The 20,274-nt window shown below is 41.8% G+C and overlaps 1 protein-coding gene across 3 annotated transcripts; it reads right to left on the bottom strand.

Moving 5' to 3' along the window:
• Nucleotides 1–398: 398 nt before the first annotated feature.
• Nucleotides 399–19,941, bottom strand: setd9 (SET domain containing 9). 3 transcript variants are annotated; one of them, XR_013547133.1, is made up of 7 exons: nt 19,731–19,941; nt 16,799–17,148; nt 12,804–12,927; nt 9,953–10,068; nt 7,886–7,991; nt 4,842–5,076; nt 399–760 (listed from the first exon to the last, which is right to left on the bottom strand). XR_013547133.1 is itself a non-coding variant. In XM_078397081.1 (6 exons), the coding sequence occupies exons 2-6, from the start codon at nt 17,016–17,018 to the stop codon at nt 4,989–4,991; spliced, it is 654 nt and encodes a 217-aa protein (XP_078253207.1). In that variant the 5' UTR covers nt 17,019–17,148; nt 17,881–18,056; the 3' UTR covers nt 3,800–4,988. The 3 variants fall into 3 exon arrangements, 2 of the variants coding, with proteins under 2 accessions (XP_078253207.1, XP_078253195.1); XM_078397081.1 differs by lacking the exons at nt 399–760; nt 19,731–19,941 and adding an exon at nt 17,881–18,056 and having other exon boundaries at nt 3,800–5,076; XM_078397069.1 differs by lacking the exon at nt 399–760 and having other exon boundaries at nt 3,802–5,076.
• Nucleotides 19,942–20,274: the final 333 nt, after the last annotated feature.

Here is a 20,274-nt window from a genome sequence, read left to right as displayed (position 1 = left end):
CTCCTCGTTCTGATTTATTATGCCTGATCATTCAGGAGCCTAAAACCCAAACTGAATTTGGCAACATAAAATCAGTAGGGTTCAGGGATCATTAAAACCAACAGTAAAATATAGTCCTGTAGTTGGAAAACATTTCACTTGTTTTTTTGATGTTATCATTCAACTGCTAGCTGCGTTTCACTTGGTCAGGGCTTGTATCTGTCAGGTGATTCCACGATAAGTCTCGTGCCAAATTATTGAGTTCTCAAACCAAGGCAGTATTATAATCTTTTTTTCCTTAAATTCCACCTTGTGCTCAGATGAGAGATTGTTATTTTAAATCTGACCCCCAGAATTGATTCTACTATTGGGGCCACATGAGGAATTTATTAAAGGTTTCAATGGTCTTTTATTGTCACATGTACCAATTAAGATAGTGATATGCAAATTGCCATACAGCCATATGGAAAAAAAAAGCAACAAGATGTACAACCACATAAAAGTTAACAAACATTCACCACAGTGGATTCCCCACATTCCGCACCGGGATGGAAGGCAAAAAAGTCCAATCTTCCACTTCCTCTTTATTCTCACGCGGTCGAAGTTCCCAAAGACGGTCTCTGACCAGAGACTGCGAGCTCCATGATGTTAAAGTCCGCAAGCACCCATGTTTGGAGCTCCGAGGTCGATCCTTGGCAAAGGGATTGCGGGCTCCGTGATGTTAAGTCCGCAGGTGACCGCAGTGGAGCTCTCAAAATTGGTCTCCAGCAAAGGCCACCAACTCCTCGATGTTAGGCCATAGTGCAGACGGAGATACCATACGGGGGAAAAAAAATCGCATCTCTGTCGAGTTAAGAGATTAGAAAAAGTTTCCCCCAACACCCCCACCCCCACATAAAACAAGCTAAAGAACACTAAAAACATACATTTGACACATGCTAATAAAACAAAGGAAGGGACAGACTGTTGGCAAGAAGCCAATAGCTGAAATGATTATCCCTTGAACTGTCTTGCCATGTGTCTTCAGCAGTTAAGAACAGATCCTCATTAAGGTATTTTTAAAATAGGAAAATTCCATCCTGGTTTCAGCAGAGTATATATTTTTTGTTGTTGATTATTTAGATGGCTGATACTATGGATATGCCAAATCAATTTACCAATAGTAAGATTGCTTTTAATATAACCAATGTTGATTGGGGTCAAAGGTTTAATACTGGGAACATGTTTTCTTAAGCTTCCAGTGACGCTACTAGGTGGGGGCATTGTAGATGAGATGAGATATTTTTTTTCACACCATCATGCTAGTTAAATTTGCATTGAAAATGGGATAAAGCAACTCACCATAAGGAACTGTTGGGTAGCATTTGTGGACAGACCCTTCTTCAGTCTGAGGTCTTGATCTTCAAATATCCTTTCCCTCAAGCAACCAAAGGCTGGTGGCTCTTTGAAGATGACAGTGAATCAACAAAGTCTTCCATTGTGAGATGGCACCTTGCTACCACTATGCCAAATGGTACTTTCTGAACAGATTCAGCTGTTCAATCTGGTGATCATTGAGCACTGTGGACCAAGAAAGTGTTTCAGAGAATGAGAGATTCCAGATGGAATTGTAAACCAAGGTCAAAAATATGCACATGGCCATTGGCAACTTTAGTTTGCTTATTTAATTTTATCTTTTGCTGACCAGTGAGTTTTGTTTAAGAGAACAATTGATGTTTTGAGTTGTACACCAGGCTGTGCCATCTTTGAGGTGCCTAAACAAGAGCAGAAGCAGGGTACCCAAACATGGGAGCTGAAAGAGGAATGCACTTTCAAGAGGACATTGTTGCTTAATTATCTCTACCTGGATGCAACAGATATTTAATTCTGGTTGTGGGATCACTTGGGTCTATTAGAGCATGCTGCTTGGCCTGTATAATCCTATGCTGCACATTCAACCTGGCACCTTGTGGGCATGAGGTTGCAAATTATGAAGGAAAACTATTTTGTTACTGGCCCAGTGCTCAATGATCACCAGATTGAACTGCTGAATCTGTTCGGAAAGTACCATTTGGCATAGTGGTAGCAAGGTGCCATCTTACAATGGAAGACATTGTTGATTCACTGTCATCTTCAAAGTGCCACCAGCCTTTGGTTGCTTGGGGGAAAGGATATTTGAAGATCAAGACCTCAGACTGAAGAAGGGTCTGTCCACAGATGCTACACAACAGAGTTCCTCAGGTAGTTGCTTGATACCTCAGACTAAGTGCAAACCTCTTAGGTCACTGAGCAGCAATGATCTATGATTCCAAACCTGGACTTGACATCTCGAGACTGGAAAAATACCACTAATGCTAAAGCTACACAATTCTCCAAAATCATGTGAAGAAAATAAAATCACCTGAAGACAGTGCTGGAGAGACTGGGTCAGGCAGCATCTCTGGAGAACATAGTGTGTTGAGTTACTCCTGCACTTTGTGTTGTTTTTTGTAAACCAGCATCTGCAATCCCTTGTTTAAACAAAATCAGTGACTGCATAAAAAGACCCATATAATGTGATGGACCAGGTGAGAACAGCAGATTCCCTTCCCTTCAAGAATCTTAATGAGACTGGTGCGTGTTTGATACAATTCGTTTGAATTAATTATACCTTAAATGAACTGAATTTGAATACCCTGGGATGATTTAGAAAATCAGATAATTTGTCCAGTGACCACAATTTCTTCAATTTGCAATGATCCATCTTTCAGCAGCTCCACTATGGTGACAGCTTCACTGTTAAGAGCTGTGGGTCATTAATTACATCAAAATGTCTACATTATGTGCAAATGGTTGTGGGCTGAAAAATGATTCTGTTAAATCAGTAAAGGAATTAGCTAGGTTAAGCTAAATATGACATCTGTCGAAAAATAAAAAATAGACAACATTCCCAGAACTAGATAATCGTTGCTCTAAGGTTCCAAATTAGGGAAAAAAATATTAGAGAGGCCTTAACCATACAATCTTCCAGATTTAATTTTGGCAAATTAAACCAGGGCAAGACCTATTCCGTAAATAGTCAGGCCCTGGAGAATGTTGTCGAACAAAGGGATATAGATACGTAGTTCCCTGCAAATGGTGATACAGGAAGACAAGGTGGTAAAGAAGGCATTTGGCGTGCTTGCCAACATCAGTCAGGGATTTGAGTACAGGAGTTGGGACATCCTGTTGCAGCTGTACAAGTCATTGGTGAGGCCACATTTGGAGTGCTGGTGAGCCAGCTAAGACAACATGTCATTAATCTACAAAGATGCAGCAGTTGAGGATGGTACTGGGACTGGTTGGGAGGGAGGGGAGGGGGGCTTTGGGTGTAGGGAGAGACTGGATTGACTGGGATATTTTCCTGGAGCATAGGAGGTTGAGGGGTGACATTAGAGGTATTAAAATCATGAAGGGTGTGATTATGACAATGTTTAAGAGACATTTGGACAGGTACAAGAATGGAAAAGTTTAATCAGACAGGAATAGCTCGGATAGACAATATAGTCAGCATGGATGAGTTGGGCAAAGGACCTGTTTCTATGCTGTATAACACAGACTGACTCCATAACATAAAGCATTATAGAACAGTACAGCAAACCAACTGGCCTTGCAGCCTGCAATATCTACTGAACCCGATGTCAAGTTAAGCTAATCTCTGTCTGCATGTGGTCCATGGACTTGATAGAGGTTTTTAAAATTTTGAGAGGGACGGACAGAGTTGACGTGGGTAGGCTTTTCCCTTTGAGAGTGGGGAAGATTCCAACAAGGGGACATAGCTTCAGAATTGAGGGACAAAGGTTTAGGGGTAACATGAGGGGGAACTTCTTTACTCAGAGGGTTGTGGCTGTATGGAATGGGCTTCCGGTGGAAGTGGTGGAGGCTGGCTCGATTTTATTATTTAAGAGTAAATTGGATAGGTATATGGATAGGAGGGGATTGGAGGGTTATGGTCTGAGTGCAGGTAGATGAGACTAGGTCAGGGAGAATGGTCGGCGTGGACTGGTAGGGCCGGACAGGCCTGTTTCCATGCTGTAGTTGTTATATATGTTATATGTTATATGTTTATATCCCTCCATACCCTGCATATCCATGTGCCTAACCGAAAGCCTCATACACTTGAGTATCTGCTCCCACCACCATCCCTAGCAGCGCTTTCCAGATACCCACACTGTGCGCATGCGACCAAAACCTTTATACCCTTTACTCTTTTGACATATCCACCCTGGGGAAAAAGGTTCCGACAGACGACCATCTATGACTCTCATAATTTTTTTCACTTTTATCACCTTCCCTCCTCAACCTCCAATGTTTCAAAGAAAACAGTCCATTTGTCCAACCTCTTCCTATAGCTAAAACTAATTCTGACAGCATTGTGGTAAACCTCTTCTACACCTTCCCCATAATCGCATTCTTCCCATAATGTGGCCAGAACTGCTTACAATACTCTAAATACAGCCTAACCAAAGTTTCATAAAACTGCAACATGACTTTGTGACTCTTATACTTAATGTCCCGACTTATGAAGGCAAGTAGACAGACAGACAGTATGCCTTTACCACTATCTATTTGTGTTGCTACTTCTCAGGAGCTATGGACGGTCTTGGACTCCCAAGATCCCTCTGTACATGTATGTTAAGGATCTCGACGTACAATCCCTTGTATTCAACTTTCCATAGTGCAACACCTCACACTTGCTCGGATTAAACTATCTGCCAATTCTCTGCAATGAAGATTTACCCACAATATTTAATGATGATGCAAATCATATCATTGGTCAGTTCTGTTTACTCCTACTATTAACTGCTGTTTCAATGGCTTTCCAGCAAAGGGTAAACAAAGGATAATCCTTAAATTACTCTCACCAGTTTCAGAGTGGCTCTGGTGTTTGGAAGCTGACTGCCCTCCTTCACTGCCAGGGCTCAAGGATATCAAATAAAACGAGTCCAGCTAGTGAAAACAAATTGCCCACACACTGGGTTGAAACACTGAACACAGTGTATCCCGGGTTTTTATTTTATAATAGTGTAGTAATTTGAGAACAGTTCTTCTCCCATCTCTATATCTCGAAGAGTCACAAGAACCACACATCGCAAAAGCCTGCAAAACAAAAGAGCAAACCTCTTGAGTAACACATGCAGAAGCACAGTGACCAAATAGACAATAGACAATAGACAATAGGTGCAGGAGTAGGCCATTCGGCCCTTCGAGCCAGCACCGTCATTCAATGTGATCATGGCTGATCATTCTCAATCAGTACCCCGTTCCTGCTTTCTCCCCATACCCCCTGACTCCGCTATCCTTAAGAGCTCTATCTAGCTCTCTCTTGAATGTATTCAGAGAATTGGCCTCCACTGCCTTCTGAGGCAGTGAATTCCACAGATTCACAACTCTCTGACTCAAATTTTTTTCCTCATCTCTGTTCTAAATGGCCTACCCCTTATTCTTAAACTGTGGCCCCTGGTTCTGGACTCCCCCAACATTGGGAACATGTTTCCTGCCTCTAACGTGTCCAACCCCTTAATAATCTTATACGTTTCGATAAGATCCCCTCTCATCCTTCTAAATTCCAGTGTATACAAACCTAGTCGCTCCAGTCTTTCAACATATGACAGTCCCGCCATTCCGGGAATTAACCTAGTAAACCTACGCTGCACGCCCTCAATGGCAAGAATATCCTTCCTCAAATTTGGAGACCAAAACTGCACACAGTACTCCAGGTGCGGTCTCACTAGGGCCCTGTACAACTGCAGAAGGACCTCTTTGCTCCTATACTCAACTCCTCTTGTTATGAAGGCCAACATTCCATTGGCTTTCTTCACTGCCTGCTGGACCTGCATGCTTCCTTTCAGTGACTGATGCACTAAGACACCCAGATCACGTTGTACGTCCCCTTTTCCTAACTTGACACCATTCAAATAATAATCTGCCTTCCTATTCTTACCACCAAAGTGGATAACCTCACACTTATCTACATTAAACTGCATCTGCCATGCATCCGCCCACTCACACAACCTGTCCAAGTCACCCTGCAACCTCATAGCATCTTCCTCACAGTTCACACTGCCACCTAGCTTTGTATCATCGGCAAATTTGCTAATGGTACTTTTAATCCCTTCATCCAAGTCATTGATGTATATTGTAAATAGCTGCGGTCCCAACACCGAGCCTTGCGGTACCCCACTAGTCACTGCCTGCCATTCTGAAAGGGACCCATTTATCCCCACTCTTTGCTTTCTGTCTGTCAACCAACTTTCTATCCATGTCAGTACCCTGCCTCCAATACCATGTGCTCTAATTTTGCCCACCAATCTCCTATGTGGGACCTTGTCGAAGGCTTTCTGAAAGTCGAGGTACACCACATCCACCGGCTCTCCCCTGTCAAATAAACACCTCAATATCTGTGAAGGCACTAGAAGAAGAGTTCTGACCCAAAATGTCATCTGTCGTTCACAGATGCTGAGTTCCTCCAGCACTTTATTTTGTATAATATATGTATACTGGTTACAGAATTAAATAATTTGTATATAGATCATAGCTACAGAGCTTCCTAATTTAATTTTTGCTCATCATGTAGCAGGAAAAAAAACATTTGAAAAATTGATCCTTTATTCATTGCAGAAAATGAAATGGTGGAGTCTGACTGAAGTACTAGGAATTAAAAAGCTATTTCACGAGATAAATAGTAATAGATTGTTTCCGTTTACGGCAAATAAGTGGCAAATATTACTTCAGATCGTGAAATAGCTTTTTAATTCCTAGTACTTCAGTCAGACTCCACCATTTCATTTTCTGCAATGAATAAAGGATCAATTTTTCAAATGATCCCTGATAATTATAATCCATTAAATCCTGGCAGCTTTCTATTTAATCCATTACTGCTTTCCTATTGTTCCAATGTTCTATCTATAATTGAGAATTGGAAACAGTATTCATCGTTAACCATGCTCTTGTACCCAATAAAATTCAGAACCTACTGAAAATCAAATATGAAGATGCTGTAAATCCAAAATAAAAACAGTATTTGCTGGAAACTCTCAGCAGATTCACTTTCTTCATGGGTGCTACCTGATGATTTGGGTGTCAACATTTACAGAGCAACCATGTTAATAGATTAATGCAGTTATTTCAAGAGAGAACGAGAGGCAAAATAAACTAAGGCAACATTAAAGCTGTGAAATATAGGTGAGCGCTGTTGAAATTGTAGAATTAAAGAAATATCCCCTCCAACCTCCCCCCTCTCATTCCCTGCAGCCCCCACTGCAGGCATGCACATTTCTCCCTGCTCCTTTCCCTTCCTTCGTATGCTAATCTCCCATTCCAGATTCCCACATTTACCTATTATTTCCCCTCTTTCCCCTCCCCACTGTCCCTTTCCACTCATATCCCTCCCTTTGATTCCACATTTCACACCATCTCTTTCCTTCTCAGATACCCTTTTGTCTCCTTTTCATCTTTCGTCTTTATCACTTACTCCCACCCATTTGCCTATCAATCCCTCCTGCAGTCTTTGACCATACTCATCTCACTTTTCCAGATTTCTCGACCCTACTCCAATCTGTCTAAAGATTCCTGACCTGAAACATCTAAACATTCTCTCCATAGATGTTGCCTGACCCGCTGTGTTCCTCCAGTTTTTTTACTCAAGATTTTCAGCATCTGCAGTTACTTGTGTCTACGTTTTATGCCATATTGCCCATTGACATTTCGATTGTCTTTCTAAATGCTAATATCGTTCAAAATGTGAATTTTAATGACAAATAATTAATAACAAATACTTCACATATTATACTTGTCCTTCTTTTAAATTATAAACAGGCTTCGTAGAAATCCCTCTTGAAAATGTTTAACATTTATCTCCTGATCCTGCTATTTGATGAAAGTGAAATTGTTATTCGAAAGCACTTACCTTTCCACATCATGTCTGTAGTTTACGTTAGGAAAGTACTGACGGAACTCTACAGGAAATGTCATGGGAACATCAAATTCCTGATAACATACATTGGCTTCTTTTTCTGCAACACAGTGATTGAAAGAATTAATTTGCAGGAAAACAAGGTATCTGCAGCTTGTTATCCTTTTTAATTCTCTGAATGTTTCCTATTGTGTTTGAAGCTCCAAGTTGGTGCAATCTTTCAAATCCCGGCATATTCTTGATTGCACTTGAGATTTGCAATAATCTTACACACTGGTCAATTTTACTGCTTAATGCTGGCATTTATGCTCCTAAATGATATTATCATTTAGGAGCATAAATGCCAGCATTAAGCAGTAAAACTGGCTGTTTTCAATCCAAACAGACTGATCATAGAAAACAAAGTCGGAATAAATGAATCATTTGCAGACTAGAAGGTAAACTAGTGGAATACCACTGAGCTCAGCTCTTTGGCTGATATTGCTCGCTATTTACATTGATGACCTGGATGAAGAAATGCAATGTTTCCCAATTTCTCAATGATATGAAAATAGTTGGAAGGTCTTGTTGTTATAAGGATACACTACAATAGGAAAATGGGAAAAGAACTGGCACATGGAGTTTAAATGTTGGAACTGTGAGGACATGCACTTTAAGAGAAATCAAAAGACAGAATTATTATCTAAATGGGTAGAGATTTCATGCTGCATGATGGGTTTCTCAGAACGTAACCCCATCGTAAGTTGAGGAGCACCTGTAACTTTGGAGGCAATACAGAGGAGATTCATCAGACTAAGTTCTAGGATGAGAGGGATGTGCTACCAAGAGAGAATAAACAGTTTGGGCCTGTATTCTTTGGTTTGGTAGAATGATGGGTAACGTTACTCAAACATATAAGATCATAAGGAGGCTTGACAGGGTAGATGTTGGGATGTTTTCACTGGTGGGAGAGTTCACGAAAAAGGGGCATAAGTACAAGATAAGGGGCCGATCATTTAAAACAGAGGTACGCAGCTATTTCTCACAGAAGGTGGTAAATCTCTGGAATTCTTTGCCCCAGCAGGTGGTGAAAACTAAATCACTAGAAATATTTAGAATGGATGTGGATAAACATTTGTTAGATTGAGGAATTGAGAAGTATAGAGAAATGGCATTAAAGCAGAGTTTAATCCATCATAGATCAGTCATGATCATATTAACTGATGGAGCAGAGAAGGGTCTCGACCCGAAACGTCATCCCCTTCTCTCCAGAGATACTGCCTGTCCCGCTGAGTTACTCCAGCTCTTTGTGTCTATCTGAAGGGCTTGACAGCCTACTCTGGCTCTTGGTTTCTTGTGATGTTGTGTGACGTTAATGCATGTGAAACCGAATAATCTATTCTCAACTGACTGTCATATTCCATTTGATGAATTCCCTACCACTTACGTTTTGGAATTAGTTTGTGAATCTGTGCTAGGTTAGACAAGTGCAGGATGCACACGGCAATTTATTACAATGTAAATTTTACAAGTGCAAGGAAGAAATTTTAAAATGAAGGCATTTATTTTGTTATTATTTATATTTGTTGTCATATTGTTTTAATTGTTTATTTCATTGGAAATAGCTTTTGAATACTTTTAAACAACAGGCATGTTCATTAGCATTTAAGAAATGCAATAGATTTTCTAGACAACAAAGCTGAGGAAGATGAGTCTGGAGAAAGGTTCTCTGCTGAAACGTCACCTCCCCATTCCCTCCCCAGATGCTGCCTGATCTGCTGAGTTCCTCCAGCACTTTATATTTTACTGAGGAAATAGCTTTGTTTGTCTAAATCATGACTTGATTACAATGCATGACACTCTGGAACCTTACTCATAGCATACTGGGTAAGTGCAGCCCAAACTGACCACCTGGCGGATGTTTGTACAACCACCAGCTGAGTTGGGGATCTGAGAGAAGAATCGTGATTTACAATAAAGCCAATTTGCTCTTTGTTGAAGTGCACAAATATTTTAATTGCATGATGACAACGGCATATCAACACGTTTTACAAAACAAGATCTAAAAATAATGCAACATACCATTAGAACAGTTGTTGACGTACTGACCCAGAGCTAATGGATTGGCCGGGGTTTCTGTAAGCCAAGTGACATCACTTGTTTTATAAGGACCAAGTCTATCCCGTCCACTGCAAGATCTGAAAAATCAGAGAAAGAAACTAGAAAAAAATCTATCAAAGCAAATCTAGTTATTTACGGTAAACATCTAGATAGTCTCCTTTCCCCAGCAAGTAAGATTTTCTGAAAAATTCCTAATAATATCAAATGTATGACATCTCAACAGATAGAAGTATTAAAAAACATAGTCCTCCAGAATTTCAAAACCCCTTTAAATCTGTAAAAGTGTATGTAAAGTATAAAGCTTTGCTATCCTGCAAACAACAGGCCAGATCAAATTTCTGTAACCTTGTGATGTCCAGTTGTGAATGGTGCGGATAATTAAACGGTTTATTGGAGAACGTGGCTCCAATCTTGATGAAGCTCAGCAGAGGGGTGCTGAAGACAAGGCTACATTTACAGCTATATTTAATCATCTTGGCTTCCTCCTGAGATTCAGATAATCAGAGAAGCCAGTCTTCATTCATTCCACGTGATATCAAGAAATGGCTTGGAGCTCTGAACAATGGGACATAAAGTATCACACCACTGCTGAAGCCTTGTCCCTGGTGAAGCCGTTTGATTATAATGTGGTGAATTGCCCAAGTATGTCCCACTGGCAAAGAGTAGGACATATCCAATGGGCCAATTACTGCCCTATCAGTCTACTCTCAATCAGCAAAGTGTTGGAAGGTGTGGTTGATGGTGATATCAAATAGCAAATAGACACAAAAAGCTGGAGTAACTCAACGGGTCAGGCAGCATCTCTGGAGAAAAGGAATAGGTGACGTTTCGGGTCGAGGCCCTTCTTCAGATTGAGGGTCAGTGGAAAGGGAAACGAGAGATTTTGACAGTGATATAGAGCGATATAGAACAAATGAATGTAAGATATGCAAAAGAGTAACAATGATAAAGGAAACAGGTCATTGTAAGCTGTGGGCTTGGTGAAAACGTGATACAGACAATGAAACTCATCAGCACAACAGTGAAACTAGTACAACGACTAGGGTGGGGGAGGGACGGAGAGAGAAGGGAATCAAAGGTTACTTGAAGTTAGAGAAATCAATATTCATTCCACTGGTTGGAAGCTGTCCAAACAAAATATGAGTTGCTGCTCCTCTAATTTGCGTTTGGCCTCATTCCGACAATGAAGGAGGTCCAGGACAGAAGGTCAGTGTGGGAATGGGAAGGGGAGTTAATGTTTAGTTTAGTTTAGTTTAGAGATACAGCATGGAAACGAGCCCTTCAGCCTGCCGAGTCCGCCCCGACCAACGATCCCCGCACATTAAACCTACCCTACACAAACTAGGAACAATTTTACATCTTATACCAAGCCAATTAACCTACATGCCTGTACATCTTTGGGGCGTGGGAGGAAACCGAAGTCTCGGAGAAAACATACGCAGGTCACGGGGAGAACGTACAAACTCAGTACAGACAAGCACCTGTAATCTGGATTGAACCCGGGTCTCTGGCACTGTAAGGCAGCAGCTCTACCGCTATACCGCCAAGCAGCCCAAAAGTGTTTGGCAACCGGGAGATCAGGTAGGTCCAGGTGGACAGAGTGAAGGTGCTCAGCCAAACGTTTGCCCAGTCTACATTTGGCAATTGAACCTCTGCCTCACCTGAAAGGACTGTTGGGGTCCCTGGACAAAGTCAAGGGAGGAGGTATAGGGACAGGTGTTACATCTCCTGCAGTTACAGGGGAAGGTACCTGTGGAGAGGGTAGTGAAGGTGGGAAGGGACGAGTTAACCAGGGAGTTGTGGAGGGAATGTTCTCTGCCGAAGACCGAAAGGGGTGGATAAAGGAAGATGTGACTAGTGGTGGGATCCCATTGGCGGAGGCCAAAATATCAGAGGATTATGTGTTGTATGTGACGGCTGATAGGATGAAAGGTAAGGACTAGGGGGACTCATTCCCTGTTGCAACTAGGGGGAGAGAACTTGGGGCCATTTAATACTGAGGTGAGAAGAAACTTTTTCACTCAGAGTTGTAAATTTGTGGAATTCTCTGCCGCAGAAGGCAGTGGAGGCCAATTCACTGGATGAATTTAAAAGAGAGTTAGATTGAGCTCTAGGGGCTAGTGGAATCAAGGGATATGGGGAGAAGGCAGGCACAGGTTACTGATTATGGATGATCAACCATGATCACAATGAATGGCGGTGCTGGCTCGAACGGCCAAATGGCTTCCTCCTGCACCTATTTTCTATGTTTCTATGAGAGGTATGAAGAGCGAAGCAGCGGGGAAGCGAGGAGATCCTCGTGAGGGCCTCATCTATGATGAAGAGGGGAACCCCCGTTCCCTAAAGAATGAGGACATCTCTGATGTCCTGCTATGGAACACCTAATCTTGGGCGCAGATGTGGCACAGAATTGGGAGCGTCTTTACAGGACGCAGGGTGGGAAGAAGTATAGGCTAGATAGTTGTGGGAGTCAATAAGTTTATAATAAATGTCAGTCGACAGTCTATCTCCTGTGATCGAGATGGTGAGTTTAAGAAAGGGGATGGAGGTGTCAGAGATGGTCCAAGTGAATTTAAGTGCAGGATGACGATATCAAAGCGTTTACTACTTCCTTCCTTTTTTTAAAATCAGATTCCACCTCCAGCTTTTGTGTTTATCTTCACTCTTCTCTCCCCCATCTGACTAATTGGCTATTAACCCAGTTATACACAAAACACATTTTTCTTTCATTTGTAGGTTATAAAATAATAAATTTTACAGTGAACCTGATGAGTTCAATCACATCTGAAATTGCAGGATAAATGAAACTCACCTGTAAATAACTTTAGAAATCCCTTTGTCATTTCCATCAATTAACATGCCATCGATACACCGGAAAATGAATGGGTTGCATATAGACTGGAAAAGGATCGGTTCATGTTGCTGATAGACAGTGCCTTTTAATCACATAAATAGAGTATTAGTTCAGTGTAGTTGAACTGAGGATGTGTTCAACATACATATGCATAGACCTGCTTAGCAGAAGGTGGTGGTGAACTGGTATGATGGCAGATGATGGAAAGTGATTTAATTTAATGCAAAACCAAAATCTTAAACCTAAATAAAGCAAACAGCAAAGATATGCAAGATGGCTCTGATAGATTGGGAAACTACATTAAAATGTGTAACAGTAAACAAACAATGGATAGCATTTAAAGAATGAATACACTGATTACAAGTATAATTCCATTTAAGGAACAAGTACCCAGGAAAGTGAAGAAAAGTGGTCCAATATGAGTTAAAGATGGCATTCGATAATGCGGAAAAGGGGCAATAATGTTGCCAAAGAGAATAGTAACGAGAGCAGGGGGAACATTTCAGAATTGATAAAGAGAGGATCAAGCCATTGATATGGAAGGGGAAAGTGGAATAAGTGAATAATCTAGCGAGAAACAAATAAACGCACTTTGAAAGCTTCCATTGATAGGGAAGTTGAGCGAAACAATGGGGATGCGGATGGTCAAGAATGTAATGGTCAAATGGGGTGAATAATGACCACAGGCTGAATCTGCTCCAGTCCAACAGCACAGTTAGAACTGTTGGTCCGGACACATGAAAGCAACGCAATGCTAGGATTTATTTCGAGAGGGGTTGCATACAAAAACAGGAATGTAATGCTATAAGGCACTGGTCAGGCCGTATTTGGAATATTGTGAGCAATTTTGGGCACCATATCTCAGGAAGGATATACCAGCTCTCTCCAGAGGAGGTTTACAAGAATGATCCTAGGAATGAGTAGGTTAACATATGATGACGGTTTGACGGCAATGGACCTTTATTCACTAGGGTTTAGAAGAATGAGGGGGGGACCTCATTCATCATCATCATCATCATCATCATATATCTACAGCCAGAAACAGGCCTTTTCGGCCCTCCAAGTCCGTGCCGCCCAGTGATCCCCGTACATTAACACTATCCTACACCCACTAGGGACAATTTTTACATTTACCCAGCCAATTAACCTACATACCTGTACGTCTTTGGAACATACAGAATAGTGAAAGGCTTGGATAGAGTGGATGTGGAGTGTTTCCACTAGTGGTAGAGTCTAGGACTAAAGGTCATAGCTTCAGAATGAAAGGATGTTCTTTTAGTTAGGAGATGAGGAGGAATTTCTTTAATCAGAGGGTGGTGAATCTGTGGAATTCTTTGCCGCAGAAGGCTATGGATGCCAAGTCAGTGGATATATTTAAGACAGAGATAGATAGATTCTTGATTAGTATGTGTGTCAGAGGTTATGGGGAGAAGGCAGGAGAATGGGGAGGCAGAGATAGATCAGCCATGATTGAATGGCGGAGTGGACCTGATGGATCGAATGGCCTAACTCTACTCCTATCACTTATGATCTTATGAAAACATCAAGCGATTGAAATTGGAAATAATGTAGAGATGAGAAATGGAGAAACACTGAAGATGTTTACAGTGATAGGAAGTAGCAGAGCCAGATGTAGGTCAGAAAGCAAGGATGACAATTTAAAAATTGAACATTGGTGAGCTGGAAGCCAATGTAGACAAACAAGCAAGTGGTTTATCAGTGGCTAGGTTGGTCTAAGTAAAAACGGAGCTAGCAGTTTTGCATGAATTCATATTTGCAGATGGAACGTTAGAAAAATGGCCAGAAAAACACTGGAATAATCCAGTTTCGAGGTTACAAAGACATGAACTGGCGTTTCAGCAGCAGTCATTTTATAATAGCAACTGAAATCCGATTGTAATGTCCAAAATTCACAACACGCTGCTTGACAATATACAACTTCCAGATAAATGTCTTTAAGTTTACAAGAGTTTACACTCGAGAAAAAGTGAGAGAAAATGAAAGCAGAGATTTGCCATACACGTGCATTATCAGTAAGGTCAGATTGAACTCCGAAACTTGCATAATTAGCGCACACTATTATTCATAATCTAGAATGTATGAGTCATAATTCACATGCACGCGTTAATGGTATATGTACATGCATATGTACATGTCTTTGTCATGCCATCTACTGATGGCAGAGGGGGAAAATGGGCAATCTTTGCCCCGTGGACTCCATTGAATACAAAAAAAAACAAATAAACACACACACACACACACGCTTTCTACAGCCAATCACAAAATACAGGAAGGCTCCTGTCAGACTTTGCATTGGAAAATCATTTTTGAATCGTGATACATTTATTTACTTAAATAATCTACATATCACTTTAATAGATTATACTAAACCATTTATAATATCAAACTCTATCCAAACAATAGGGCCAAACACAGCTTTGTAACCACATTTCACCATGCTAAGAACATAATGCGTTGAAAATTCCACAGGGAGACAGTAGAGAATATCCTTATGTATCAAAAGAAAGGCCCTACTTCAAAACAAATTCAGAGGAAAGAGCCCTTCACCTACTGCAAGCCTCCATTAGGCACCCAGTCAGATCCCCAATCAGGAGGGGATGTCAGTAATGCAGAAATATTATATTACCCCGATAATATCTGATTAGTCATTTTATCACGTGTCAGACTCAAATATGCATTCAACTTGGATGTGCAACATCTCTCTGCATTTTTAGGCCTATTAACAATCACAACTTCTCATATTGCAGAGATTTCATAATGCTTTGCCCTGCAGTAGAGTTTGAGCACGTCCTTCCAACAGATTTATTTTAGATCTGCATCCACCTGGGAGCTCAGTCACCTGTAATAACTGCTGGAAATTTTACATCAGGCAACTACCCGTGTGGACCTCTGGCAACTGACAACTTTCTTCCCTCTCTCTTCCTACATTGTAGACTTCCTGAAGTTGGAAACCTGCACTGTGCACAAATACGAATATCAACCGCTAAACGTCATCATCACCCCTTCAATAGATTAGCTTTTAGATTCTAATCAACCTTCTTATACCAGAGACATTTATTCTAAACCAGTTGCCAAAGGAACTTTTTGTCCCCTTCTAATACAAATTATATTTTAGGCTTCACAGTTGTGGAAGAAAACTGAAGATCAGAACGGGATGAAGAGGTAAAGGAAAGGGGGAAAGGAGGGCAAATGTCAACAGGGCAGGAAAGACTAAATTACATGGAACATGGAAGAACCATGTAGCATAGGAATAGATCAGTCGGAATGTCCAAATTAAACTAATCTCCTCTGCCTGCATGTGATCCATATCCAACCATATGCTGTACATTCATGTGTCTATCCAAAAGATCTTAAACACCACCATTGCATCTGCTGCCACCACCATCCCCCTGGCAGCACAGTCCAGGCACCCACCATTCTCTGTGTAAAAAAACTCACCCCATACATCTCCTTTAAACTTTGCCCCTCTCACCTTAAACCTATGCCCTCGGGGCCTTGACATTTCCCCCCTTGGATAAAGGGTTCTGACTGTCTACCTTCAATGCCTCTGTCTACCTTCTATAACTCTCTCAATTTTATATACTTCTATCAGGACTCCACGCAACCTGATATTCTAGAGAAAGCAATCCAAGTTTGTCCAACCCCTCGGTAATACTCAGGCAACATTCTCGTAAACTCTCCAAAGCCTCCCGATTCTTCCTGTAATCGAGTGACCAGAACTGCACACAAATAACAAGGGAAGAGGGTAGTTGCAAGTAGGAGTCAAGGAATGGATTTATGAGCAGTTAAGTACCATGCCCTTAACAAATAATGAAAGTTAGCATCTGAAGTTGTCTAACACCACTCCATTTTAGATAGCAAAGAATAGAGATTACACTACAATGATAATTTCATAACCTTTAAAAAACATTGTACAAAAATGACTGCAGTACCAGGATACATGCAAACTACTGTTCCTTTTGGCACTCTTCCTGTTGTAACAAACACCCCTCTTCCGGCAAATGAAAGTGAACTAATTGCTCGTCTTATAATGAATCCAAATGTTTCAAGCATTGCCCCATCAGCGATAAAATCCATTCGAGTTCCTTCTGTTTCTTTATGAAAATGAGTTAATATATTCTTGTATTTTGATTGAATACTTTCCGGCAGCATATTAAGAAATTCAGCTTGATTGCTCAAATCTCTCCTGAACAAAGCACGGAATAACTTCAGTAACGAGGCCTCAATCGCACAGTCAGAAATAACTTTATCCAAGGAAATTTCTGGAACAAATCGTATTGTCCTGCAATAACAAGTAAAAGGCATTACTTGTGTACTCTAGCAAAGCCTTATCCAATCAAACCTCCACCAGGGAATAATTTGACTACAAACTCAGATTCTCTTTGCAAATTAGGAACGGTGCCTCCATAATTCCTTCTAATAGGACACTTATGACATGTTCCTGAAATAAGATTCCTCAAATGAAATTAAATCTGGTTGGAATATTATGCACATATGATTACTGATCAGTGATTTCGCTCTATTTATTTTAGTCAACAGAAAATTTAAAAGCTAAAATTCCCAAATCTAAAGTGGCTTGAAATGATTCACATCACGAGAGATTTCAGTCCAGTCTTTGCTCGTGCCCCTCAAAGGTATCATAACCACATGGAATTTTGTTTGAATATGTCAAGACAATGATAGAAGACAATTAAACACCTGTACGGTACGGCATCACGGCCCAGTATGACAACTTGAACGCTCAGGAACAAAGAAGATTGCAAAAAGTGGCGAACACAGCCCAATCCATCACAGGCACTGACATCCCCATCATCAAAGGGATGTATTAGTCCCCTTAGATCTATCAAAAAGGCAGCCTTCATCATATTTTATTTTTTCATATTTCAGATACAGCGCGGAAACAGGCCTTTTTGGCCCACCAAGTCCGCGCCGCCCAGCAATCCCGGCACACTAACACTATCCTACACACACTAGGGACAATTTTTACATTTACCCAGTCAATTAACCTACATACCTGTACGTCTTTGGAGTGTGGGAGGAAACCGAAGATCTCGGAGAAAACCCACGCAGGTCACGGGGAGAACGTACAAACTCCTTACAGTACAGCACCCGTAGTCAGGATCGAACCTGAGTCTCCGGCGCTGCATTCGCTGTAAAGCAGCAACTCTACCGCTGCGCCATCGTGCCGCCCTCAGAGATCCACATCACACTTGCCACACTCTCATTTCACTCCTGCCATTGGAAAGAAGGTACAGGAGTCTGAAAACTATGATGTCCACATTCAGAAGCAGCTTCTTCCCAATAACCATCAGGCTATTAAACACTACAACCTTTAAATAAGCTCCGAACTACATAAACGTGGGGGCGTAATTTTTGTCTTTGATCTATTATTGTTTGTTTGTTTAATATATATAATAAACGACTTTTTGGGTGTTTATTATAATGCATACAGAGTACTATGTTTACATATCTGTTGCAGTACTGCAAGTAAGAATCAGAGCACATAACAATAAGGCACATTTGACTTGGTTTCATAAACTATGGAACAGAATACAAAAGCATGGTACTTATGCCAAGCATAAAACACTGGTTATGTCTCAATTGAAGGAATGTATTCAATTCTGAGGTCATTTAAGAGAGTGCCAGGCTTTAGAGAGGATGCAGATAGGACTGGCAATGATCACACTAAGGATTGGAGAAGCCAGGGTTGTAAAGAAGGTAAGAACAAATTTGTCTGAGGTTCTCAAGATTATGAGTCAGTTTCTCTTTCTTCATGACAATAGTCTGGCCTGATGGACTTGTCACACTGCCGTGCTATTCATACACATCTCACAAATACAAAGATGTCCATTGTACTTCTGACTGCCTATTTGCTCCATCTCATCTTTTCTCCTATAGAAAACTAACTTGTTTTCTCTCTTTTCTATTTCTGATTGAGCGACTCAGACTTTAAACGTTAACCTGGCTTCTCTGCTGCCTGATCTTCCGACTTGTTTCCAGGATTTACTTCAGATGTCCAACATCTGCAGCTTTCTCTTCAGCAAGAGAAACAAACCGACATGTATACGGAGACTGGCAGGTATATGAAACAAGCAGAGGATGTAGTTGAGGCAGGTACTATAACAGTTTTTAAAAGACACTTGGACAGGTACATGAAAGGAACGGTTTAGAGGGATATGCAAGTGCACATGGGGCACCTTGGCCGGCATGGGCAAGTTGGGCCGAAGGGCCTGTTTCTATGCTGAATGACGATGACGCTGGGTGGTCCTGCAGTGCTTCAGTCTTTCAAATTGCTGCAAGAGTGGGTATCCTGTTTGGTCTCATTCAGTGCCTCCCTTCCTCATGCTGATATGTTGCCATGCTTTTGTTTAACTGCAGGGGACAGCATTTCATTCCTTCAAGTCTCTGCGATAACCTGCTACCAAATACACAACAACGCCAAGGAAATGTATGTATAGCCGCTGAGAATGGCCGAAGAGTTTTTGCAATAGTTCTTGTTTTGTATATATTTTTTAAATTCTGAATAAAGTTTATTTTGGGAAATAAAAACTAACATATTCAACATTTAACTCCAATTCAGATGTTGATATTAATATTTTAAAAAATATTTTAAGGGAGTTGCTGTACGTATATTGCATTTTATTGCAATTCTACGTTATACGGATTAATGCTTCTCTGTATTTAATTTGATGGTTTAATTATTTCAATAATGGTATGATTTTGAAATGAGTATTTAGTGGCACAATACGCCGCCGCCGCCGCCGCCCGCCCGCCGGCCGGCCCGCCGCGTTACCCCCGTCATGTCCCGGCCCGGCCCAAGCCCAAGCCCGGCCCAAGGGTTGTCGGCGGCGGCGACCTCCTTACCCGGGGTTTTTGCCCATGTTCAGCGCGATCCAGGGCACCAGCCGGTACTTGTAGCGCTTCCAGCCGGACAGCAGCCAGCGCAACATCGCCGCTCCGTAGGCCCAGCTCCAGGCCGAGAGAGGCGCCGCTCCGTAGGCCCAGCTCGGCCCAGCTCCAGGCCGAGAGAGGCGCCGCTCCGTAGGCCCAGCTCAGCTCCAGGCCACGCACGTCCTCTCACCACTAACCGGGGCGGGGCGGGTCGCGTCGCTCACACCCTCGCTGCCACTTATCCACTGCTTTCACCAACTCCCATCTCACCTACACTCTTATCCCTTCACTTCATTTCCCTTCGCCCATTCCCCCTTCGCCCATTCCCCCCTTCGCCCATTCCCCCTTCGCCCATTTCCCCCTTCGCCCATTCCCCCTTCGCCCATTCCCCCCTTCGCCCATTCCCCCTTCGCCCATTTCCCCCTTCGCCCATTTCCCCCTTCGCCCATTTCCCCCTTCGCCCATTCCCCCTTCGCCCATTCCCCCTTCGCCCATTCCCCCTTCGCCCATTCCCCCT

The sequence above is a fragment of the Rhinoraja longicauda genome, chromosome 1 (genome assembly GCF_053455715.1).
Source record: "Rhinoraja longicauda isolate Sanriku21f chromosome 1, sRhiLon1.1, whole genome shotgun sequence".
NCBI classification, from domain to species: Eukaryota; Metazoa; Chordata; class Chondrichthyes; order Rajiformes; family Arhynchobatidae; genus Rhinoraja; species Rhinoraja longicauda.
Note: the sequence above shows the minus strand (reverse complement) of the source record. Positions and strands in the feature narration are given on the sequence as shown.